The sequence below is a fragment of the Ailuropoda melanoleuca genome, chromosome 11 (assembly GCF_002007445.2).
Source record: "Ailuropoda melanoleuca isolate Jingjing chromosome 11, ASM200744v2, whole genome shotgun sequence".
Classification (NCBI taxonomy): Eukaryota; Metazoa; Chordata; class Mammalia; order Carnivora; family Ursidae; genus Ailuropoda; species Ailuropoda melanoleuca.
This window is the reverse complement of record NC_048228.1, coordinates 39,592,262-39,615,539: the sequence shown is the minus strand read 5'-3', so window position 1 is coordinate 39,615,539 and position 23,278 is coordinate 39,592,262. Positions and strand designations below refer to the sequence as shown.

At 38.8% G+C, this 23,278-nt stretch overlaps 1 protein-coding gene across 7 annotated transcripts in view; it reads right to left on the bottom strand.

Annotated features, from left to right (window-relative positions):
- Positions 1-23,278, bottom strand: part of FAM13A (family with sequence similarity 13 member A) — a 339,281-nt gene that overhangs the window by 97,968 nt on the left and 218,035 nt on the right. For all 7 annotated transcript variants that reach the window (XM_034671515.1, XM_034671514.1, XM_034671512.1 and 4 more), the window contains one exon: positions 14,578-14,741. In XM_034671515.1, coding sequence (XP_034527406.1) covers positions 14,578-14,741 — 164 coding nt within the window. The remainder of the gene's footprint in view (positions 1-14,577; positions 14,742-23,278) is intronic.

Sequence of the window (23,278 nt, the reverse complement as noted above, 5' to 3'; positions counted from 1 at the left end):
GTTTGATGCAGTCCACTTCCTGATTTTTTTGTTTCCTGCACTTTTAGTGTCATATCAAAAAAATCACTGCCAAGACCAATGTCAAGGAGATTTTTTCCAATATTTTCTTCTAGTAGTTTTATGGATTCAGGTCTTACATTTAGATCTTTAATCCATTTTGAGCTAATATTTGAATATGGTGTAAAAGAGGGGCCAAGTTTCATTCGTTTGTATGCAGATATTCAGTTTTCCCAACAGTTTATTGAAGAGACTATCCTTACCCCACTGCGTAGCCTTGGTGTTCTTGTCAAACTGTATTTCTGTCAGCTTATTTCTGGGCTCTCTCTTCTGTTCTGTTAGTATATGTTTGTTTTTATGCCAATACCATACAGTCTGATTACTCATAGCTTCGTAATACAGTTTGAAATCAGGAAATGTGATGCCTTCAGCTTCACTCTTCATAAGATTGCTTTGGCTCTTAGGAGTCTTTTGTGTTTCCACATCAATTTTAGGATTTTTCTATGAAAAATGCCATTGGAATTTTGATAGAGGTTGTATTGAATCTGTAGATCTCTTTGGGTAGTATAGACAATTTAACAACATTAATTTTCCAATCCATGAACATAGGCTATCTTTTCCTTTGTTTGCCTTTTATCAATTTCTTTTTATCAGTTATAATTTTCAGTATACAGATTTTTTCACCTCCTTGGCAAAGTTAATTACTAAATATTTTATTCTTTTGGATGCTATTGTAAATGAGATTGTTCCCTTGATTTCTTTCTCATATAGTTCATTGTCAGCATACAGAAAAACAACTGAATTTTGCATATTGGTTTTGTATCCTGCAACTTCGCTGAATTTGCTTATTAGTTCTAACACTATTTTGGTAGAGTTTAAAGTTTTCTATAATAAAGATCATGTCATCTGCAGAGACCATTTTACCTTTTCCTTTCTTAGATTTTTAAAATTTTTTTCCTTGCCTAATTGACTCTGGTTAGAATTTCTATTACAGCATTTAACAGAGGTGGTAAAATGGGCACTCTTGTTTTTACTTCTGATGTAGAGGAATAGCTTTCAGCTTTTCATCAGTGATTATGATGTTAGCTATCGCTTGTTATATGTGGTCTTTATTATGTTGAGGTACATTCCTTTTACGTAATTTGTTGACAACTTTTAATCATGAAAGAATATTATGCTGTCAAATCCTTTTTCTGCACCTACTGAGATGGTCATTCATATGACCATTTTATCCTTCCTTTTGTTAATGTGGTGCATCATACTGCTCTGCATATGTTGAACCATCTTTGCATCCCAGGGAAAAATCCCACTTGATTATGGTATATGATCCTTTTAATATCTTGGTGAATTTGGCTTGCTAGTAATTTGTTGAGGATTTTTATGTCTACATTCATCACAGATACTGGCCTGCAATTTCCTTTTCCTGTAGTGTCCTTATCTAGCTTTGGTATCAGGGTAGTTCTGGCCTCATAAAATGAGGATAGAAGTTATCCTTTCTCTTCAATTTTTTGGAAGAATCTGCAAAGGACTGGTGTTAATTCCTCTTGAAATGTTTGGTAGAATTTATCCATGACATTATCCAGTCCTTGGAATTTATTAGGAAGTTTTTAATTACCACTTTAATGCCCTTACTTATTATTGGTCTGTTCATATTTTCTATTTCTTCATGATTCAGTCTTGGGACACTGTATGTTTTTAGAATTTATCCATTTCTTCTAGGATATCCAATTTGCTGATGTATAATTGTTCATTGCCGTCTCTCGTGATCCCTTGTATTTTTGTGGAATCAGTTGTAATGTCTCCTCTTTTTTTTAAAATAATTTTATCTATTTGAGTGTTCTTTGTTCTTGGTTGGTGTATGTAAAGGTTTGTCATTTTTGTTTATCTTTTCAAAAAGCCAACTTTTAGTTTTGTTGATCTTTTCTATTTTCTTTCTAGTCTCTACTGTATTATCTTTGCTCTAATCATTATTTTTTTCTTTCTGTTAACTTTGAGCTTAGCTTTTTTTCTTTTTCTGGCTCCTTGAGGTGCAAAGTTAGGTTAGTTGTTTGAGGGCTTTCTTTTTTTTTTAATATAGGCATTTATCACTATAAACTTCCCTTTAAGAAATGCTTCTGCCATATCCCATTAGTTTTGGTATGTTGTGTTTCCACTTTCATTTGTCTCAAAATACTTTGATATCCTTTCTGATTTCTTCTTTGGTCCACTGTTTTTTAGGACTGTATTAATTTCCATATATTTGTGAATTTCTTAATTTTCCTCCAATTATTAATTCATAGTTTCATGCCACTGTAGTGAGGACACATACAATTTCAATACCCTTAAATTTGATAAGACTTGTTTTGTGGCCTAATACATGTTCTATTCTGGAGAATGTTCCATGTGCATTTGAAAAGAATGTGTTCTCTGTGGCCACTGAATGGAATATTCTAGATAGTCCTATTAGGTCCATTTGGCCTACAGTGTCATTCAAGTTTTGTCTTCCTTTGATCTTTTTGGCTGATTTATTCATTGTTGAAAGTGGGGTACTGAAATCTCCTACTACTATTGTATTGCTATTTCTCCCTTTAGTTCTGAAAAATTTAGGTGCTCTGATGTTGGGTGCATATATATTTACAATTACTATATCCTCTTAATGAATTAACCTCTTTACCAACATATAGTGACCTTCTTTTTGTCTTGTGACAGATTTTGATTGAAAATCTATTTTGTCTGATGTAAGTATAGCCACCCCACTCTCTTTTGTTCACAATTTGCATGCAGTATCTTTTCCCATCTTTTCACTTTCAGCCTATGTGTCCTTAAAGTGCGTGTCTTGTAGGTAACATATTGTAACTGTATTTTTATCCATTCAGATATGTATCTGTTAATTGAAGAATTTAATCCATTTACATTTTAAGTGATTATTGATAGGTAATGATGTACTATTGCCATTTTATTGTTTTCTGCTTTGTGGTGGTTTTATTTCCTCTTGCCTTGCTGTCTTCCTTTGCGATTTGTTGATTTTTTGTAGTGGTATACATTGATTCCTTTCTCTATCTTTTGTGTAGCTACTAGAAGTTTTTTCTTTGTGGCTACCATGAGATTTAACTAAAACATATAAATAGCTACAGCAGTCATTTTAAGCTGATAACTTTAATTGCATATAAAACTTTACAATTTCCCCCTCTCCAACATTTTATGCTACTGATGTCACACATTACTTTTTTTTTTTTTTTAAAGATTTATTTAAGAGAGAAAGGGTGAGTAAGCATGAGCCAGCAGGGGTGGGGGGTGGGGAAAGGGAAAAGCAGACACCCTCTAAACAGGGAGCCTGACATGGGGCTTGATCCCAGGACCCTGAGATCATGACCTGAGCTGAAGGCAGCTGCTTAACCAGCTGAGCACCCAGGAGGTGCCCCACACTTTATTTTTTAATATTGTATATCCATTAACAAATTATTGTAGCTATATTTTTATACTTTTGTCTTTTGAATTTTATACTAGAATTGAGTGATTTCTAAATACAATATAGTGTTAAGAGTATTCTGAATTTGACTATATATTTACCTTTACCTAGTAAGTTTTATATTTTCATAATGTTACTTAGCTTCCTTTTAACTTGAATAACTCCCCTTTGCATTTCTTGTAAGGCAGATCTAGTGGTAATGAATTCCCTAAGCTTTTGTTTATCTGGGAATGTCTTTATCTCCCCTTCAATTTTGAAAGGTACTGCTTCAAAATACATATACAGCTTTGTTGGGTATAGTATTCTTGATTGGCAGGTTTTTTTTCTTTCACACTTTGAATATATCACCCTACCTCTTCCTGGCCTACATACAAGGTTTCTGCTACAAAATCTGCTCATAGACTTGTGGGGGTTTTCTTGCAAGTGATGAGTTGTTCTTCTCTTGCTGCTTTAAAAATTCTCTGTCTTCAACATTTTTAAACTTTTTTTTTTTTTTAAGAGAGTGAGTGGGATTGGGGGAGGGGGAGGGACGGAGGATGAGAGAGAATTTCAAGCAGGCTCCACACCCAGCGCAGAGCCTGATGCAGGGCTCGATCTCATGACCCTAAGATCACAACATGAGCCAAAATCAAGAGTCAGACACTTAACCAACTGAGTGACCTAGGTGCCCAACTCTGTCTTTAACTTTGATGATTTGTATAATCTGCCTCAGAGCAATCTTGATTGCAGTCCTTCAAGCTTCATGAATATGGACGACCATGTCCTTTCTAAGATTCAGGCAGTTTCCAGCCATTATTTCTTTAAATAGGCTTTCTTCCCCTTTCTGTCTCTCCTCTCCTTCTTGTACTCCAAAGTTGAAGTATATTCATTCACTTGATGGTATCCTATAGATCCTACACGCTTTTATCACTCATTTTCCTTCTTTTTTTTGTTTTTGTTTCCCTAATTATTCTAAATAACCTATCTTTATTTGCTGATTCTTTCCTCATGATCAAATCTGCTGATGAAGATCTCTATTGAATTTTCAGTTCTTTCAGTTCCTTCAACTTCACGATTTCTGCTGGGTTCTTTTTTATGGTTTTTACTTCTTATTAAATTTGTTGATTTTTTCAGGTATTAATATCCTGATTTCATTTAGTTGTGTGTGTTATCTTGCATCTTACTGAGCTTTTTAAAGATGATTATTTTGAAAAATGTTCAGGCAATTTGTATATCTCTATTTGGGTTTGGTTACTGGAGCTTATTAGTTTCCTTTTTGTGGTGTCATGTTTGCTTATTCTTTGTGATCTGTGAAGCCTTGTGTTGGCATCTTGCATCTGAAGGAGAAAGCACCTCTTCTAATCTTTACAGACTGTCTTTGGCACATAAAGACCTTTTTCTGTTGGGTCCCTGGGCTGATGCTACTGCCTCTGGGATTTCAGTAGCACAGGGCTAGAGCCAGGTCACGTGGCTGCTGCTGGGTCTGCAGTAGGATTTTGTAGTTGGCAGGACTGATCCCTGGGGTGATGGAACTGGCTTCAAGACCTTGGTCAGTAGAGCTGGCACTGGGACAAGGGTTGGCTTTCAGGTCTACAAATAGCGGGATTTCAGGTGTGCAGATGAGTATGGCTCCTGCCAGGTTCCTGGGAGAATTCCTGTGAGCTCCCTGGGAGGTTCCCTGGGTGGGCAAAACTGGCCTGACAGGGGCTGGAACTGACCTTGGTCAGTAGGGCTGGCACTGGGACAAGGGTTGGCTTTCAGGTCTGCAAATAGCAGGCTTTCAGGTGTGCTGGTGAGTGTGGCTCCTGCCAGGTTCCTGGGAGAATTCCTGTGAGCTCCCTGGGAGGTTCCCTGGGTGGGTAAAACTGGCCTGATAGGCAGGGGCTGGAACTAAATCATTGGGCTGCTTTGAGGTTAACAGCGAACACTGAGGTGTGCAGTCTTTCCTTTAGCAGTATGGATAGGTGTGCCTCCTACCAGGTTCCTAGGTGGGTAGGACTTCCCTTAGATCATTCCCAATGGGGTTGGAGCTAGGTCACAAGGCCATTTCAGGATATGTCAAGGTCAGACCACATTCAACAGGCCTGCCTCTGGGCAGTATGTTTCCCATCACATACCTGGGAGGGCAGGACTACTCGTAGACCACAGGTGAGGAGAGCCGAAGCCAGAACAGCTTTAGAATCCTTGGTCAGACTAAGGTTGGAGGGTCTGTCTCTGGGGACATGGACGAGTGTCTCTCTCACCAGGTCTCTGGGAAGGAAGGATTATTTCTGGACTAAAGCTGAGAGGGGCTGGAGCCAGGTCACAGGCCACTTCAGGGTCTGTAGCTGAAACTGAGGCCATTGGACCTATTACTCAAGGTATGGGTGGGTGTGCCTCCTCCTTGGTCCCTTGAAAGATGGTGTTAGCAACAGCAGCAGGGCCAAACGGGGCTGTAGCCAGGTCTGCAGGTAGACTGGGCTCTTTTCTGGGTCTGTAGCTACAACTATGAAACCACAGTTTGTGAACTTGCCCCCTGGGTGCAGTCATGTCTTTTCAAATTGGCCTTCTTCAGTCTTGGGCTCTATACGGGTTTTGCAACCTTTTACCTAGATCCTGAAGCTCCCACAAAGGCACTTTTGTCCATGAATAGCTACCAGTTTACTGTTGCTGTGGGGGAAAATGAGATGGGGGCTTCCTATTTTGTCATTTTGCTCTATAATTTTTAAAGCAAACATCAAGACAAAATATGACACATGGTCTAATCTTATGAGAATATAGGCATACCTTGTTTTTTTGAGCTTTATTGCACTTTGCAGATACTGAATTTTTTATAAATTAAAGGTCTGTGGCAACCCTGCATTAAGTAAGTCTATTGGTGCCTTTTTCCACCAGCATTTGCTCACTTTCCACCAGCATTTGCTCCGGGTCACATCGTGGTAATTTCACAATATTTCAAACTTTACATTATTATTATTATATTTGTTATGGTGATCAGTGATTATGACTTACTGAGAGCTCAGATAATAAGTTAGCATTTTTTTAGCACTAAAGCACTAAATTTTTAAATTATGTACATTGTTGTTTTAAACATAATGCTATTGCACACTTACTAGATTACAGTATAGTATAAATTTTATATGTACTGGGAAATCAAAAAGTTCATTTGACTCACTTTATTGAGATATGTGCTTTACTGTGGTCATCTGGAAACCAAACCTGCAAAGTATCTGAAGTTTGCCAGTGTCTGGAACCGAGGTAGTCCTGGAAAGTGTGGGTGATGTGGTGGCTGTAGGTATGAGAAAAAGGCAACCATAGAGCTGAGGGAGAAGAAACTGGAAAGACAAGTATAGAGGACAGAGCAAGGAGCCTCCTGTAGGCTGGGCACATGTGAATCACTAAATAGTTCTGAGCAGGAGTATAACCTGTTTAAAAGTTTCTGGGTCTGCTGAGGTGGTTAGGAATGGGGTAGTAATGAAGCAAAATGAAGACAGTGAGATTGTCAAGAGTATTTGGGAATTGGCTGGCTATGGGCGGATGATGGGGGAGGTGGGAAGGGAAGGGTCTGAGGTACCAGAGGGACTAGGCTGACCAGTCTGCTAGTTAGAGGGATGCATGAGTATGGCTCAGTAGAGTCTTCTGAATGGGAGAGACAGGTGTAGAAGTTAGAAGTTGAAGATGGAGGCACAGGACTAACTTGTGTGAAGAAAATGAATCCAGCAAGTTAGTGGAATGCAGAAAAATGTAGTAACTATGTAACCACAAGGTGATGGAGGCCTAATTCAGAATTCTGCTCATGGGGGAAAATGGAGAAAGGGATGTTGGAGATACTGATAAAGAAATACTGACGAGATTTGGTGACTGATTATCGAAAAGGTTTTGAGTCTAGTGTTTGAGAGAATGAAACCCACAGCGAAGTGGAGATGGAAGAAGACAGGAGGTGTGTTTGGTATGGTGAGTTTATTGTAAAGGCTGAGGTACAGGTAGCTGACAGACACCAGAATCCTAGAACTGAGTTCAGGTCTGAGATACTGGATTTGAAAACTGACATGCTGTGACTAGATTCGCTGTGGAAGGGACAGGAGACAGAGGGGGAGCAGGTGGTCAAGGAAGGAGACCTGAAGGTCGCTGAATTTGAAGGTGGGAAGGAAAGGGAAAGAAAATCACAGGGGGTAGCCACGCAGGAAATGAGGAATTTTTAAGGATATGTGAAGCACCACATTACATTCGGTATGATGAAGATCGTTTTTTAAAAAGTGGAAAGTATGCAAAAATATATTCCTGCGTAAATACATTGAAAGAAGTCTGGAAGAATATACAACCAAACCTATAACAGCAGTTACCCAAGGAGGAGAGAGGAAAGAGGAAAGAGTTAGAATTAAGGAGCAAGTGATTTAATGGGAGCTTAAGCCTTACTGGTGAGGTTTTAAATTTTTCAAAGAAGAATGTACTCCCCCCATAATTCATAAGTATTGAAAAATGGGATAAATGGACAAGAAAGCACTTTTAGAATAGAACAACTCTCTCAGGCAGAAATGCTCTCTCAAGAAAGATAAGTCTTTAACACACACTGAAAAGTGACTTATTGTAGTCTACCTTATTCATTAAGTTAAAAATAACTCTGCAACAAAGGTATTTTCTTTAGCTTTATATGCTTCATCATATAATTTTAGGTAAGTAATTAGCAAAGTGGTAACTATTTTTTCTTATTGCAGAAAATGAAAGCATTTTAATCACTCGTAATTGCTTTCTCTCTTCATGCAAGAGCCAGGTACACAACTTTCATTGTTGATATTGTCTGTAGGACACCCACTATGGGGAAGGAGACCATCAACTTCTGTTGACATAGAAGCACATTGGGTAACTTTTCTGCTTATGAAAATCGACCTATGACCTTTTTGGTGAAACTCCCAAGATGGGAGCTTTTTTCTTTTTGCTTCTATGTTTCCCTGAAATACTGATCATTTCAATAACTTTTGATTATAGCAAACCACAACCTAGAATTCTTCCAGATTCCATCCATTCAAAGAGCTTTCTCTCCATCTTCTCCCTCCTTATGAATCAACTTTCAAGAAGAACTGACCTTTATTCCTGCCACCATACTCTGTTATAGTCAATGAAAAGTATGAAGGGACAAATTATCTTAAGATGTAACAAGCATAACCTTCTCTGCAGATAGCATTTACTTATAGTAACAGGTGCAGCATTTTAGCAATCTGCAAACAAATGACTTTCTTGTTAGAGTATACCCATTTCTCCTTATTCCAGCAATTGTTTATTTATTTGGTACCTGTTTTTTTAAAGCAATGTTATCAAGATATATTTTACTTATCATAAACTACATTTTCAAGTCTACAGTTCAGTGATTTTTAGTAACTTTACAAAGTGGTCTAGCTATTACCATAAATCAGTTTCAGAACATTTTCATTCTACCAAATAAGGTCCCTCAGGGCATTTAAATTAATCTCTGTTCCTCCCTGGTCCCCCAGCCCCAGGCCCAGACAATCACAACTCAACTTGCTGTTTCTTTAAACTTGTCTTTTCTGGACTTTTCATATGAATGGAATCATACATTACATGGTTTCTTGAGTCTTCACTCTGCCTTTGTAGAACAAAACTAGAGATTTTCCTTTGGCCTTTAAGAAAATCACACATTTAAAGCAATACATTACCTTTCAAAAAGACCATTACAGTAAATACTATTTAACAACTAAAAACTGAAAAAATGCTAATTCTGTTCTCTACTTAAATTCTAAAATTAAAAAAATTCTCAAAGTAATAAATGTAGTGCTAGAAACATGAAAGGATCACTTATCTATTTCACATGTTGAAACGGATAGTAAGATGGCTATCCCTGAAGCTTCAAATTTTTTTAACATCTCAAATGCTACCCGTAATAGAACCTTTCCTTCTTCTTTTTGAGCATGGATATGTAACTTTCTTTTCCAGGAAAATTTTTAACTGGCCTATTTCTTAACATACTAATGCTTACAGTTTTTCTTCCTCAGTATCTTTAAAAGGAATAAGAATATCAGGTGCACTGAAAGGAACTGGAATGTTCCAGCCTTGCTTAAGGGATGCACTTGTCCAATAACCTTCTGATTTCTGAGAGTGCCTCTAACCCACCAAACTTGCACACTGTACTTGCACTGCGGAGAAGGACAGGCACTGACTCCTTTGAAGCAGGCGTGCCAGATCAGAAATTACGCTTTTTAGTCTACTGTGAATTTTAGTAATGCACATATCTTAATTACAAAAAAAGTTGTTTTTCTTTTTTTTTCTTTTTTTTTTTTAGAGAGAGGGAAAGAGATGGTAGGGGGAGGGGGGAGAGAGAGAATCCCAAGCAGGCTCCACACCTAGCACAGAGCCTGACATGGGGCTGGATCTCACAACCCTGAGATCATGACCTGAGCCAAAATCAAGAGTCGGATGCTTAACCAAATGAACCACCCAGGCGCCCCCACAAAAAAGAATTCTTAACAGTATTTTAGTAACTGCTGGTGTGAGTTTTAGAAAGCTAATGTTTTCACTGAGTTAAATACTTCTGCCTTTGGCTTAGAATTTAGTATAAAATAGAGCATTCCACTGAGATACTTATCCTTAAGCTTTTTTTCATTTAATCACTCTAATTGTGAGAGATTCTATGAGGATTAGAAAAATGATTGTTGTTTATGTGATTATATCCTCAATGTCAATTGTTGACAATTATAGAAATAGAGAAAAAAAATGATATTCATCTGAATACATAATATTCCAAGATAGAAATCAGCCAATAAGCAGTAAGTGATAACCAGCTCTTCTCTCGATTCACAAAACATCACATTTTAAGCATGTTACTCTCTTTGCTTTTATTTTTGCTGCCACTATCTGAAGACCAGAAAATAATGAACACATGCCGGGAACAAGTCATATTTCTACTACATCTTAAGAAGAAATGAGACTATACAGAAAAATTGAAACAAAGAAGAAAAAGACCAAAGTGAGACAACCTGGGAAAAATACTGAACAAGGCCTCAACCCTAAACATTGTTATCAAAGCATACTGTTAGCCAAAAATCACTCCTTAAAAGTCTGAGAAATCAGCCTTTAACCTGTTGTTTAAAAATCACAGGACAGGGGAGCCTGGGTGGCACAGTCCTTAAGCGTCTGCCTTCCGCTCAGGTCATGATCCCAGAGTCCTAGGATAGAGCCCTGAGTCAGTCTCCCTGCTCCGCTGGAAGCCTGCTTCTTCCTCTCCCACTCCCCCTGCTTGTGTTCCCTCTCTTGCTGGCTGTCTCTCTCTCTCTCTGTCAAATAAATAAATAAAATCTTAAAAAAAAAAAATCACAGGACACTTCACCATTGCGGAAATCTCAGTACCAAAGGTTCTTTCTTGGTGGTTAATTGATATGTTAACTGTGCTGAAAACCAAACCGTGAAGTATAAATGTGATGCACTGATTTTAAAGTGCAAACAATATGATCTTTTGTTTTGTTTAGTAAACCAAACTCACCAGGTCATAGGTCAAACAATAACAGATTTTGCTGAATTGTTTTTTTTTTTCTTTACAAAGAGGAACTAAAAAATAAAAGATCAATAACAAGGAAAAGCCCAGCTAAGTGCTTCTTGACAATTCCTTGAAAACAAGTTGGTAAACCAAAGTAAATCTTGTATTAGGGGCACGCAGGTGGCTCAGTCGGTTAAGCGTCTGCCTTCAGCTGAGGCCATGATCTCAGGGTCCTGGGATTGAGCCCCATGTTGAGCTCTCTGATTAGCGGGAAGCCTGCTTCTCCCTCTCACTCTCCTTCTGTGTGTTCTCTTTCTCAAATAAATAAAATCTTTTTAAAAAACTTGTATTGGATAACGGGCATACAACAATATATTTAATACACATTGCCAATCTTTCTGTTTTAAGACTGGCGCAATTAATGAACTATTAAGGAAAAAAGTGGAAACACACACTTTTAATTTATTTAAAATTTATGAACTAACCAATAACTTGTTCTGGAAAGTAACTGCAAATGGAAACTATCTCATAAGTTCATTTTTGAAATGAAAATTGGCATGATATTCATTCTGATACTTCAAAGATATATAAAGGATTTAACGTTTATTTTCAGTTAAATTTATTTTAACTATGTCCACCTGTCTTTTGACAGTCTGTCTCACAATCTATTAAGAGGTATGTAAAAAGTAACATCTCTGCATGGACACTATAGATATGGATGGAGATGAGAACTTGGATGAGTTACTACTGCAGGACAGTGAGTAACAAAGTTTCTATCTAAATCTTTAAGGTTGCCAAGTGTGAAGGAGTCAGTCCTTAAGGCCCTACTTTATGAACTTAGAAAATATATAAAAAATTCACAAATATTAATGCACATTGGTTTCAGCTGGAGATAACATGGACCAGCGGAACCAAGAGTCGCCAGAGCAACGTTAGCTGTGCCTTCTCCCCATCACCTCACTTCTTGATTTGTATCTCAGAAATACAAATTATCTCCAAACAGGAAGCTCTTTTCTTGTTACCTTTAGGAGCAAGAAACTTTTTTTCCCCTTTCATTTTCTGACTGGATAAAAATAATGATATAAACAACTAAAATTTGAATTTTTCTTCTCATTATTTTGCATATGGCATTCCTGGCATAATTCCCTGCCAATTTGGGAAGATAACATCTACACCAGCTCTTGTCACCCAGCCACCTGACTCTGATATTTAAACTAGAGAAGAGAACTTCAAAAAGGCCCAATGTTTCTATCTGTGTCCCTTATTCTTTTAGGAACTTTCCTCAGTGCCCGAGGCCAGTTCCTCCACCAATGACACCCTTGCCCTCAGCAGTGAGGGCTGCACAGCAACCCCCCCACCCCAGACACAGCTGCCCACCAGGTGCACAGCCTGCCTTCCTCGGAGTGTCGCACCCTGGTTCCTGAATTCTCTCCCGACGCCTTGTTCCATGACCTCCCAGCTTATAAACCAGCTTCTTTGTCCCCATGGACTCTGCCTGTTTCGCACACAAATCTGCCTACATTTCAGTCATTATTGTAATACCCCAAATGGAGTCGAACAAACAAAACAACCCCAACCCTCTCTGGGCTGAGCCCACTCCTGGAAGCAATATCCTGCTGTCTGCCCTCCCTCAAGGCACATGCCTGTCTGCCCCATCGCGGAGGCTCACAGGTGCTAGTGGATCGGCAGCGTGACCTTCTCGCTGGTCTCCCACCAGCACCCTTAACCTCTCCTTCTGCACTGGTGCCACAGGAGCTGTTACAAATCCAAGTCTGCTTAGATCATCTGCTGCCTTATATTCCTGCAATCACGTTCTGTCATTTTCAAGAGAAAATACGAACTCTTTAGTATGGGGGACAGCTTTTCACTATCTGATCTATTCAGCTCAGTCCTTAGCCCACCTCCCGCCTCTCCAGCCACCTCAAATCCACGGCTGCAGTTCTCCCCCGAGCTGTCCTCCTCACCCCGCGTGCCCTGGCACTTGCCTTTTTTCTTCCAGGAGCCCCCTTATCTCGATTCCCCTGCCCAGTAAATTTCTATTTACCTACTCACACTAGTTCACAAGCTGTCCTCTTTCTGAAACCTCTCTGACCCTCCTCTCCCAGTGTGGTCTGTGCCCCTCCTCTGGCCTCACACAGCTACCTGTGCCCTGTATTGGAAGCTCTTTAAGAGCCCTGGAATCTTTGACTTTATCACCAGCCCATTTCCGACTGCTCAGACCATGACGGGTTCCTAGTGTATGTGTGCTTCACGGTCATATTCAACTTTTATTCACTTTTCCTTTGTCTCCCCAAGTGCAGGACTTATGTCTCTCATTGTCCGAATATGCCACATAACTAGATCTCTGTAAAGATTAATGTCTGTCGAAAGAACCAATACTATAACTTTCTCCAAACTCTCCCTGTCTCATTGACCCTGCAGGAGATGAAAGATTACTTTTCCTAATATACCAACTTACCATGGTTCCCATCACCTACCCCACCTAGCTGAAACTTTCACTGACTTCCTGTTATCTGCAGGATGAAGCCCAGTACCCTTCCTCAGTTCTTTTGCATAGAAATGCACTTTCCTTGACCTTCACACACTCTCTCCTCCTCCTTCACATCTCAGCTTAGGCTTTCCCTGCCTACTCAAACTAAAATTGTCTCTGAGTGAGTCTCTGACATTAACCTGGTTTAGTTTCTTAATATGCCCACTTATTAGAGCTGAAATGATCTTCACAGGTTCCCCCCCCACACGTGTTTTCCTATTGCTCCTCTCACTAAAATACAAGGTCCATAAACACAGGGCCCTGGTTGGCTTTGTTCAATGCTGCATCCCCTGTTCTAGAGCCGTTCCTGGAACCAGAGGTTAGGTGTTGAACAATTGTTCAGTGAAGGAAAGACTAAATGCAAAAATACTTCAGGCTGGCATTCAAGGTCCTCACTGACTTGGCCCCACTCCATTTTCCCAGCCTTACCTCCAACCAATTCCCCACATGACACCTGTTTGTTATTTCCCAAATACCTCTATTATGCTTCCTGACAGGGCCTTCTTTTTCTTCCTATTTAAATTCTCTTCATCTTTTATAGAAATTTCCTCTTTCATAATGCAATCCAAAGTGGTAAGCTCCTTAGCTATAGTATTTATCTGTTTAATATTGTAAATATCATTCAATTTTCTAGAGCTCTCTGTCTTGTAATGGATTTTTTTAAGAAATAGGTTTAAAGTTATAACAAAAGATTAAAAATTCTTAAAAGGAAAAATTCTATATGCTGGGAGTTAATAAGATTCAGACCTCATCTCATCTATTTTAAGAAAACTGCATGCCTTCCTCACGTAAACCAAAGAGGTTTGCTTTCAGGTATAATTTGCAACGTAATAGCTAAAAGGCTACATTCAAAATCTGTTTGTGACAGTTGGTCCTGGTGACAACTCTGATGCCCGTTTTAATTGCAAATGATATTGGCCACTGAACATACTATGAAAGGCAACCAAAAAGTAACTCTTTCAACTTTTAACTCTGAGCCCGGCATAGTCCAATTGACTTAATAATTTGTCTTAAATTAAAAACAAAAATAAATATAAATAAAATACAATAAATCACGAACACTTCTAGTGATAAGAACTATTAGTCAAAAACACGTGGGCCTAAACATCAGAGCAGACAATGCAACATATAACATGTAAACAAAAGAAACATGCCAACCTGGACACCAACTTTGCAACACTAGCATCCTCTGCCGAATTCATGTCATCCCAGCAGGGTTTTCTACGGCTCAGCCGCAGGCTGACCTGAGGAACGCCATCACATAGCTCTGGCTGTGGAACTCTGTGGGCATGAATAGATCCCTCACTCCTGGATTTGGGGATCTAGAAAATAAAATTTAAAAGAGAGAGGAAGAGAGATTTAAAATACCTTTCAAATTAAGCTATTGAAGATAATTTATTCTAATTTATTAGTAATCTATTAATAATATTCCAGAAAAATATCAACTTGGTATAGAATTTAAAATACTTAAAAGAACTGTCATATGGCAAAGGGCACAGGGAAGGGGAGAAATCAATACTTCCAAGGGGAACTTTCAAACCATACACAGCCCACACCTCTCTCCTGGATTCTGATACAAATCTTCCCCAGGCATCTGCACCCGCAATCCCCCAGAATAACATTCTGTGTAGTAAGAGATTATGAGAGTATATCTGACTGACAACCTGGAGTGAAGGAAAGAAGTAGTAGAAAAAGCCAGGGAAAAAAAGGGCTGAGAACCACTGAAATGGAGGATGCCAATGTCAGAAAGGTGTCCAAAAATATTTACTACCAACAAGCAAAATACACACGTTTGCTAATAGTTTCTGTTGTGTTGTAATCTTCTTTTATAGGGCAAAGTATGGTCTAATACATTTTTAACTAAGGAAATAACCAGAAAAAACCCCACCTTTTTAATTCTCATATATCTCTGGAAGCATGGGCCACACAGTGCCAAATGAACACTGGTGTATTGACTTCTCTTATCTGAAGTTATGTGCAACCTCCACCCCAGAAATACCCTCATGTTTTCATATTAAAACAGAAAGAATATGAATACAACTTATGTCCATCTCCTAAAATTGTGTAAAAATCATGTGAGAGTTTCGGGAAAGATTCAAACCCTTGGATCAATTGTATTTATTGTACTGGAAGCTTTTTCTCATCTCTAAGCTTTCTTATGCTTGTCCTTCAACTGGAATGTCATCCATTCATCACTGGCCACTCACCAACTGCCTAAGACCAAACCAAATTTTAACTTCCTTTGAGGTTGAGATAAGAATACACTGCCCACAGAGCTTCTCTTATTAACCTCAGGTCTTAATGACCTTTTCCAACTTTGAATTCCTGTAATACACCACCACAAAATCTACGCTTGGTTTCATGTCATCTGATACCGTCACCTTTGTTGTTTTATAGTTTTAGGTTATATGGCCTCAACCAGATACCTGGAGACAGAGATTATAGTCTCATGCTCTTCCTCTTTCTCCCCTCTCCCTCTCTTCCTCTTATGTATATTATTATTTTTGATGATTGAGCCATCAAGTCTAGCAAAGCTTTGAACCCATTTATACTTATTGTCAGATAACACAGTTTTCAACTACAAGGTATTCCCAAGACACTGACTGACCAAGACACTAGGATAACAGGCAATTAAAAAAGTAATATAGGGACAATTATAAACATAAATATTTAATAAATTCATACTTCTATGAGGATTACATAAAAATAACATTTGAAAATAATTTAGCAAATAGTTACATTTAGCACAGAACAAAGTAAACACTCAGTAAAAACTAGCTTTTATTAACATTGTTGTTAAGTGAAATTTATCCAAACCTGATGATTACTAACGAATTTCCATTACTAACGAAGTTCTATTTCATTTCTCTGTAGAACTTCCATAGTTCATGAATCAAGGAAAGCAAGGCAAAAAAATTTTTAAATTATGAACTACAGTTCACAGAGATATTTGCCAAGATCACTATGAAAGAAATATTAGGGGCACCTGGGTGGCTCAATCAGTTGAGCATCCGACTCTTGATTCTGGCTGACATCATGATCACAGGGTCTGGGATTGAGCCCTGCATTGGGCTCCATGCTCAGCGGGGGTCTGCTGGAGATTCTCTCTTTCCCCCTCCCTCTGCCCCTCCCCCCACTTGCGCTCACTCTTTCTCTCTCTAGGATAAGTCTTTTTTAAAAAGAAATATTTAGATAAACAGCAAGAGAACATCTGAAAAGTACAAATATATGCTATTATATATTTCATAAAAGGGCTCCTTTTGCATGTGGTTATTTTTCATAAGCGTAGACAGGAAAAATAAACACACCGAAAAAGCAGTAAGATTTCAAACTAGTTAGCTAAAATACCTCATGCCCAGACTTAATTCTCTCTTAATATTAAAACAAAAACAAGAGCAGTTGTTTGGCAACATTTCATGGTGCTAAAATAAGGACATGGCATTTTACGTTCAGGGATAATTTGGGGGTTCTAAATTCGATTCAACAGTTTATGCAAAGAAGAAATATTCTAAGGTAAAAAAGTAACATGCAGCTGATTCCATTTTGTCAGTTTATATTAAAACAGACTACACAATGCAAATCACTTAAAATTCAGATACCAGAAACTATATCAGCTACATTATCAAAGTATATTTCTGTGATGATTTAATCTCCGTAGAAATAAAATAAACATGACTGTCATTAACCATGAACTTCAAAATATGAACTCATTATTAACATATACCAAAGCAATACAAAGAACTGAACTTGTGCACAGACCATGAAAATACCACGTGAAGTTCATGAGAGAACAAAATTGTTAGTAAAAACTAGCTCAGGAACTACAGACTATCAGCACTCGAGAGTATATACATATATACACATATTTTGAAAGGAATGCATATGTGGGATTAATGATACAGTCTTGAAGATGTACCTTGAAAACCAAACATTTTCATTAAAGAAATGACTGTAGGAAAACTAGAGTGATAAAATTTTAAAACCTGCTACCTTGCTGTTATTAATTTTAGTACATATATATGAACTTTGAGAAAAGGAAAGAGATCACACTTTCTTTGCCTTAGCTGGAATTGAGCTTTTTAAAAACACATGATTTGAGCCTCGGCCTTATTGGGTAGGTAGAAGGGATGGTTTTATTTTTATGCTCTGAGTATCCATCTCAGGTTGTGTAAAGTTCAGTGGTTGACTTTGAGATGGTACTCAAGACTCCTTTCATCATAACTCTCTGAGAAGGAGTAGGACCTCAGTCATCCAAGGACAAGGATACAAGGAGACATGTTATTACAATATAACTTAAAGCAATGGTTCTCACTGGGAGCCAGTTTTGTCTGGAGACATTTCTGGTTGTCATGCTGGGGGTGAGGCTATGTGCTACCGTAGTCTACTGCGTAGAGGCCAAGATTGTGACTAAACATCTTACAATGCACAGGACAACCTGCCATGAAGAAGAGTTATCTGGCCCAAAATGTCAGCCGAGCTGAAGCTGAGAAACCCTGCCTCAGGGAATGTTAAGAAGAAACCTGTATTAATGCAACTCCTCTCTTTATATATTTTTCTTCTGGTCCCACCTTCCCCTTTTTGCCATTGGCATGTTAGGATGTAATGGGCCCAGATCGGCTATAGGTTGAGTGGAAATGGGCCAAGGAGGTCACCTAGGCCTGCTCTGTCTAATCAAGGGCTGTTCCTGATTCCATGAGATTCAGACAAGCTCTGTGGGGCAGGGACTCCAAATAGGACTAAAAGCCTTACCCAGATAAACGGACTAATGTGCTTGCAGAGACCCACCTGCAGCCTCGCTCACGACGTGTGGCTGCAGCAGGCAAATGGCCAGTGGTCTGGGATGCTGACTGCGGTGGCCAGCTTTCTCTTTCCACTGGAGATACCCATTTTTCACACCACACTTGGTGGCTCTCTTTTAGTGATTTCTTCACGATAACTTCTGTTCTTGAAGGTGAAAACTATGAACGCCCCCAAACCATCTATGGAAAACATTTTGCTCGGAAGAATCTGCCACTGACTGAGTTAAGCATCTAGGAACATGCTGTGTGATCTATGTGTACCACTGAAATACTAAGAGTTCCAGGGATGGTAAAAAGAGCACATTCCATGCATGTATTTGCAGGCACGGAACAGACTAACACAAGGAATTTGAGCTGCTTTAGATTTTGAGACACCATGGGAATAGAAACACAAGAGTAACTTTTGACAATGTAAAATTAGGAAATATTCTCTTAGATGTTGTTGTTACTATAAAGATTTAGTGAACATTTCTCTGTGTTAGGCATGTTTCCAAGAGATTTACGTCAATTAATCCATTTAACTGTCACAACAACCCAAAGAAGCAGGGACTATTATTATTGCCATCTCACCAATGAGGAAACTGAGGCACCAAGAATGTGAGTTATTTGTCCACTGAGTAAGTGGCAGAGCTACAGTTACAACCCAGAGAGTCAGGCCTCAGTACTTGTGCTCACCACTACTTGCTGATTTGGTTACATGTGAAACGTTAGAACTGCAAGAAGAAAAGGCACTTTTGGATGAAAGTCACATTACATCCCATAATGCAAACCATTTTCTGCCCCCCCCCCCTTTTTTTTGGCATTGGTAGTTAAGACTCTCTTTAAATGGATCTCTCTGGCATCTACTGAACCATTCTAGCAGTATAATCATAGGGGAGAAAATCAGATATGAGGACAAAACTATATGGAAAATGTATTCATCATACTTTTTATTTATAATAGGCCAAAAAAATCTAGCATTTTAGTCAAATTGCTATCATAGGTAATTATAGCACATCTAATATGATGAAGGATCATTTAATCATTAAAATGTCTCTAAAGTTTTTAATAAGACTGAAATACTTGTGCTATGATATAGTGTGAGCCCATTTAGCAAATAAAAATGCACAGTTATATGCCTCCAATAAAATTCCGGTCATCACCACACTTAAAACATACATGAATAAATTTCAAAGGCCAAAAACCAAATTCTGTCATAGTCAACACTACAAATGTTTTAACATGGTCTCATCTTTAAAAATTGAACAAGAAATCCAGCACCGGAAAAACACGTCTGTGAAGCAAGGCTCTGATTCACCCTGATACACTGACGTGAGGAACATTAAAAAATAATGTGCCTCAACTTAATATTTATCCATATGAATCTGTCAGTGTGAGGGCACAACAGTCAGTCCTTGGGAGGGCCCTCTATGCCCCCGGCAAGTGCAGGGTGGGAGGTGTCTGCCCTGCAGGCCGGAAACAAAGGATTTGCAGGTGAATGAGAAGGAGGAAGAGCTCCACTGACTGGACAGGGACCTGTCTAAAACCTGAAACTCCCTTTCCTTTGTGTAGGTGGAGTGGGTTCCCCGCTTATTTTAAGTTTCTTCCCAGAAAAGTAACGTGCCTGTGAGTCAACTGTAGGACAATTTATGGGTATTCAGAATGATCTGAGAGTTATCTAAGTGGTGTCTGAGGGATGAGCACTACGCTGCCGTTTTAGCTCCCCTCTTCGACTGCAGGACAATTTATTTTTATTTATTTTTAAAAAGATTTTATTTATTTGTCAGAGAGAGAGAGCATGAGAGTGAAAGAGAGAGAGAGCGCGCGCGCAAAAGCAGGGGGAGCAGCAGGCAGGGGGAGAAGGGATCCCTAAGAGGGACTCGATCCCAGGACCCTGAGATCTTGAGGTGAGCCGAAGGCAGTGCTTCACTGACTGAGCCACCCAGGCATCCCCCGCAGGACAATTTAAAATAACAATTTAGAATGCTTTAAAAATAGCATTATTAATACATTTTTTAAAGTTCAAGCATAAAAAAACCCCACTATTTTGGTCTTAGGAGTCACCCTAAGTACCGGTCAGTTGCTGTGCTTGCATTTCAAAATGGAAAAACTGTAAGTCTGTTCTTTTCATCATCGGATACTTTGAGAGATATTTGGAACCAGGGCGAAAATCACAATCAAGGCTCAAATGATGAATGACACTGGGATAGAAGGAATCCGAAAAGTTAATTTTTAACTTTTAGACTTCCTAAAGAAAGGTTATTAGACGGCCTCATTTCCTTGATCACTTCCTTCCTCCACTCGTCTTTTGTTCGGAAGAGAGCAGAGCCCCTTGCCTTCCTCTCAGGCTCATCCAACTCAAAATCTTCCTAACAAGAAACAGTGACTTAACGGAGTATCAGCAAAGAGATGTTCAGCTCTGATTTTTTTAAAAAGGCATTTCTGGTTTAAAAAAAAAACTTAAAAAAATCCTCTGAGAAAAGCCTTTGTTTTTAATAAAAATGTCCAAGTTGGCTTCTCAAAAGTGAAGTTTGTATACTAAGTGGCTGCAATTCTCCTGATAATTTGATCAATCTATCATGTGCTATCTACAGTGCTAATTGATGTTCCAGGCTGTTTTCTGATAAAGTTATTAATATGCTTTAGGGAATTTTGGGGGGTTAGTTTCTTATACATAACTTTCCCTCTTTTTTTTTTTTTTATAAAAATGGGTCAGTGTTAAAGTTATAACTAATTAAAATATCATCTCGATCTAAGTTATAGATTGAATCTGTACTTTAGAATAAAATCAGTTTAACTTTGTTAGCAAAATTGTGTAGAAAGACAAAAACTTCACAATTTAAAAAAAAGTCTGCCGTGAAATAGATCAGATCACTTACAGGTTTGCAGTATGGCCCACGCAGGAACCTTACCACCTGGCTTTCCCCAACTGTTCCCTCCTCACCTCCCCTGCAAAAATAAGTGCCATCACAGCAGAGATTTTTGTCTGTTTTGTTAATTGCTGTAGCTCTGACTCCTAGAACAGCACTTGGCAAATAGTGGGCAACCACTAAATATCTGCATAATAAATGAGCAAATAAATGACCAAACTAAATGATATCATCTACCTTCCCTCCAGAAACACTGAAATGTTGACAGATTATCAGCTGATACCATAAAGCACATTAATTCCCCTGTGTAAGCATTACTCTTGTTTTAGAAGTTTCACTTATATTCATTTCTCAAAACTTGTAAGTTAATCTTAATAGCTATGGTACGGAAATGAGAAGAAGGGGCAGGAGGCTTTTTCTTGGACTTCATGGCCCCATATAGAGCCATGTGTCCTGGGACACGGGCTCAAGTTTCACCTTACAGAAGAGGCTCACAGAGAAGCCTGCACATGGCAGTAAGCCGAGGGCTCTTCGCATGAACACAGTTCCAACTGCTGTTTTACAAAGTTACACATTCACATTCCTGACTTCAGGTCTTTTATCAGGAAAAAATTCAGGCAGAAAGTAACTGCAAACTGAACAATTTAAGAATTTATATAGAAGATTTTCATAAATATTCCTTCTATTAGCAATATAAAATTTTGCTTAAAAATTTAATTATAAAAATCAATGATCAGTCAGTGAGAACATTTATCATCCCATCCCAAATGCAATCTTTTGGCTTCACATTCTTGCAAATTTAGGGGATGGGATTATGCAGAATGTTCTGGAGGCTTACGGACACTAGAAGGAATGCTGTGAAGCAGCAGTTCTTACCCAAGGGTGTGCATCGGAATGTCCTTTGGATTTTAAAAAGTACGCCTACCTAAATTCATCCTACCACCCCACTTCTCAGCCTTAAGGAATACGTCTGAGATGGATGCTGGGCAGGCGTACTAAAAACAACAACAAAACACCTTAGAATAATATGTGCTGCTGATTTGAAGTTTTTAAATTTGCTAAGAAGTAGAGAGTTTCTTTTTGAGGGTTTTGAAAATAAACGTTAAGGCAAAAAAGAATAAATTAAATGAACATTAACTGAATTGTCTGATTATAGCTGGTCATATTAAACTTCATGTTTATATAAGAAAAATTAGGTGGAAAATCAAGAAATTAGATGTTTATTTTAGAACCACTCAGGTTTTGGGATGCCTAGGTGGCTCAGTTGGTTAAGCATCTGCCTTTGGCTCAGGACATGATCCCAGGACCCTGGGATCGAGCCCCTCATCAGGCTCCCTGCTCAGCCAGGAGCCTGCCTCTCCCCCTCCCTCTGCCTGCTGCTCCCCCTGCTTGTGTTCTCTCTCTCGATCTGACAAATAAATAAATTAAAAAAATCTTAAAAAAAAAAAAAAGAACCATTCAGTTTTTGAGCTGCAGAGGGGTCTATTCCAATTCCTTTATTTCAAAAATGAAGTCCAGGGGCTCAGAGAACTGAAATGAGCTGCCCAAGATTGTATAGATAGCGGGAAAGTCGGCTATTAAAACCTTTCTCCTGGCCAAAGTGACAGTGAGAAGTAAAGAAATAATGTGTAAAATCCAGAGCAAATGGAATGATTAGTGGTAGTTCAGGGAGGCCACATGCCTGCTGTGGCCCAGAAGGAAAGCAGACGGCAACACCTTGGGCCGGGAGCACACTTCAACGGGGTGTGGAGTTGGCAGCTACCTCATAGAGTCTCATTACCAGCCCCAGCCTGACGTGAAGGTTTTGTTAATTTCAGAAAAATACATTTCTATATTGTTTAAGTCGATGTTGTTAGGGGTTTATTTATATGCAAGGAAACCTAATCCAAACTGATGCAAGATTTTGCTCAAAAACTACTTTATCAGTAAAGCCTTCTCTGACACGATATAATAAAGGGCAGAACTCTCCCTTATGCTCTACTCCCCATTTCCTTGACCTTGCTTTATCTCCACGGCACATAATGCCATGGGGCATATTGTACATTTATTTATGTTTATTTATTTGTTGTCTTTTCCCCCTAACCAGATATAAGTTCTATGAGGGCAGGAACCCTCACGAGCTTGTTTACAAACATAGTGGAATGGAGGGGGAGGGCTTAGGAAGGGCATGGCCCATCTTAAAGGAAAATCCAACTGCTCACTTTTATTGGG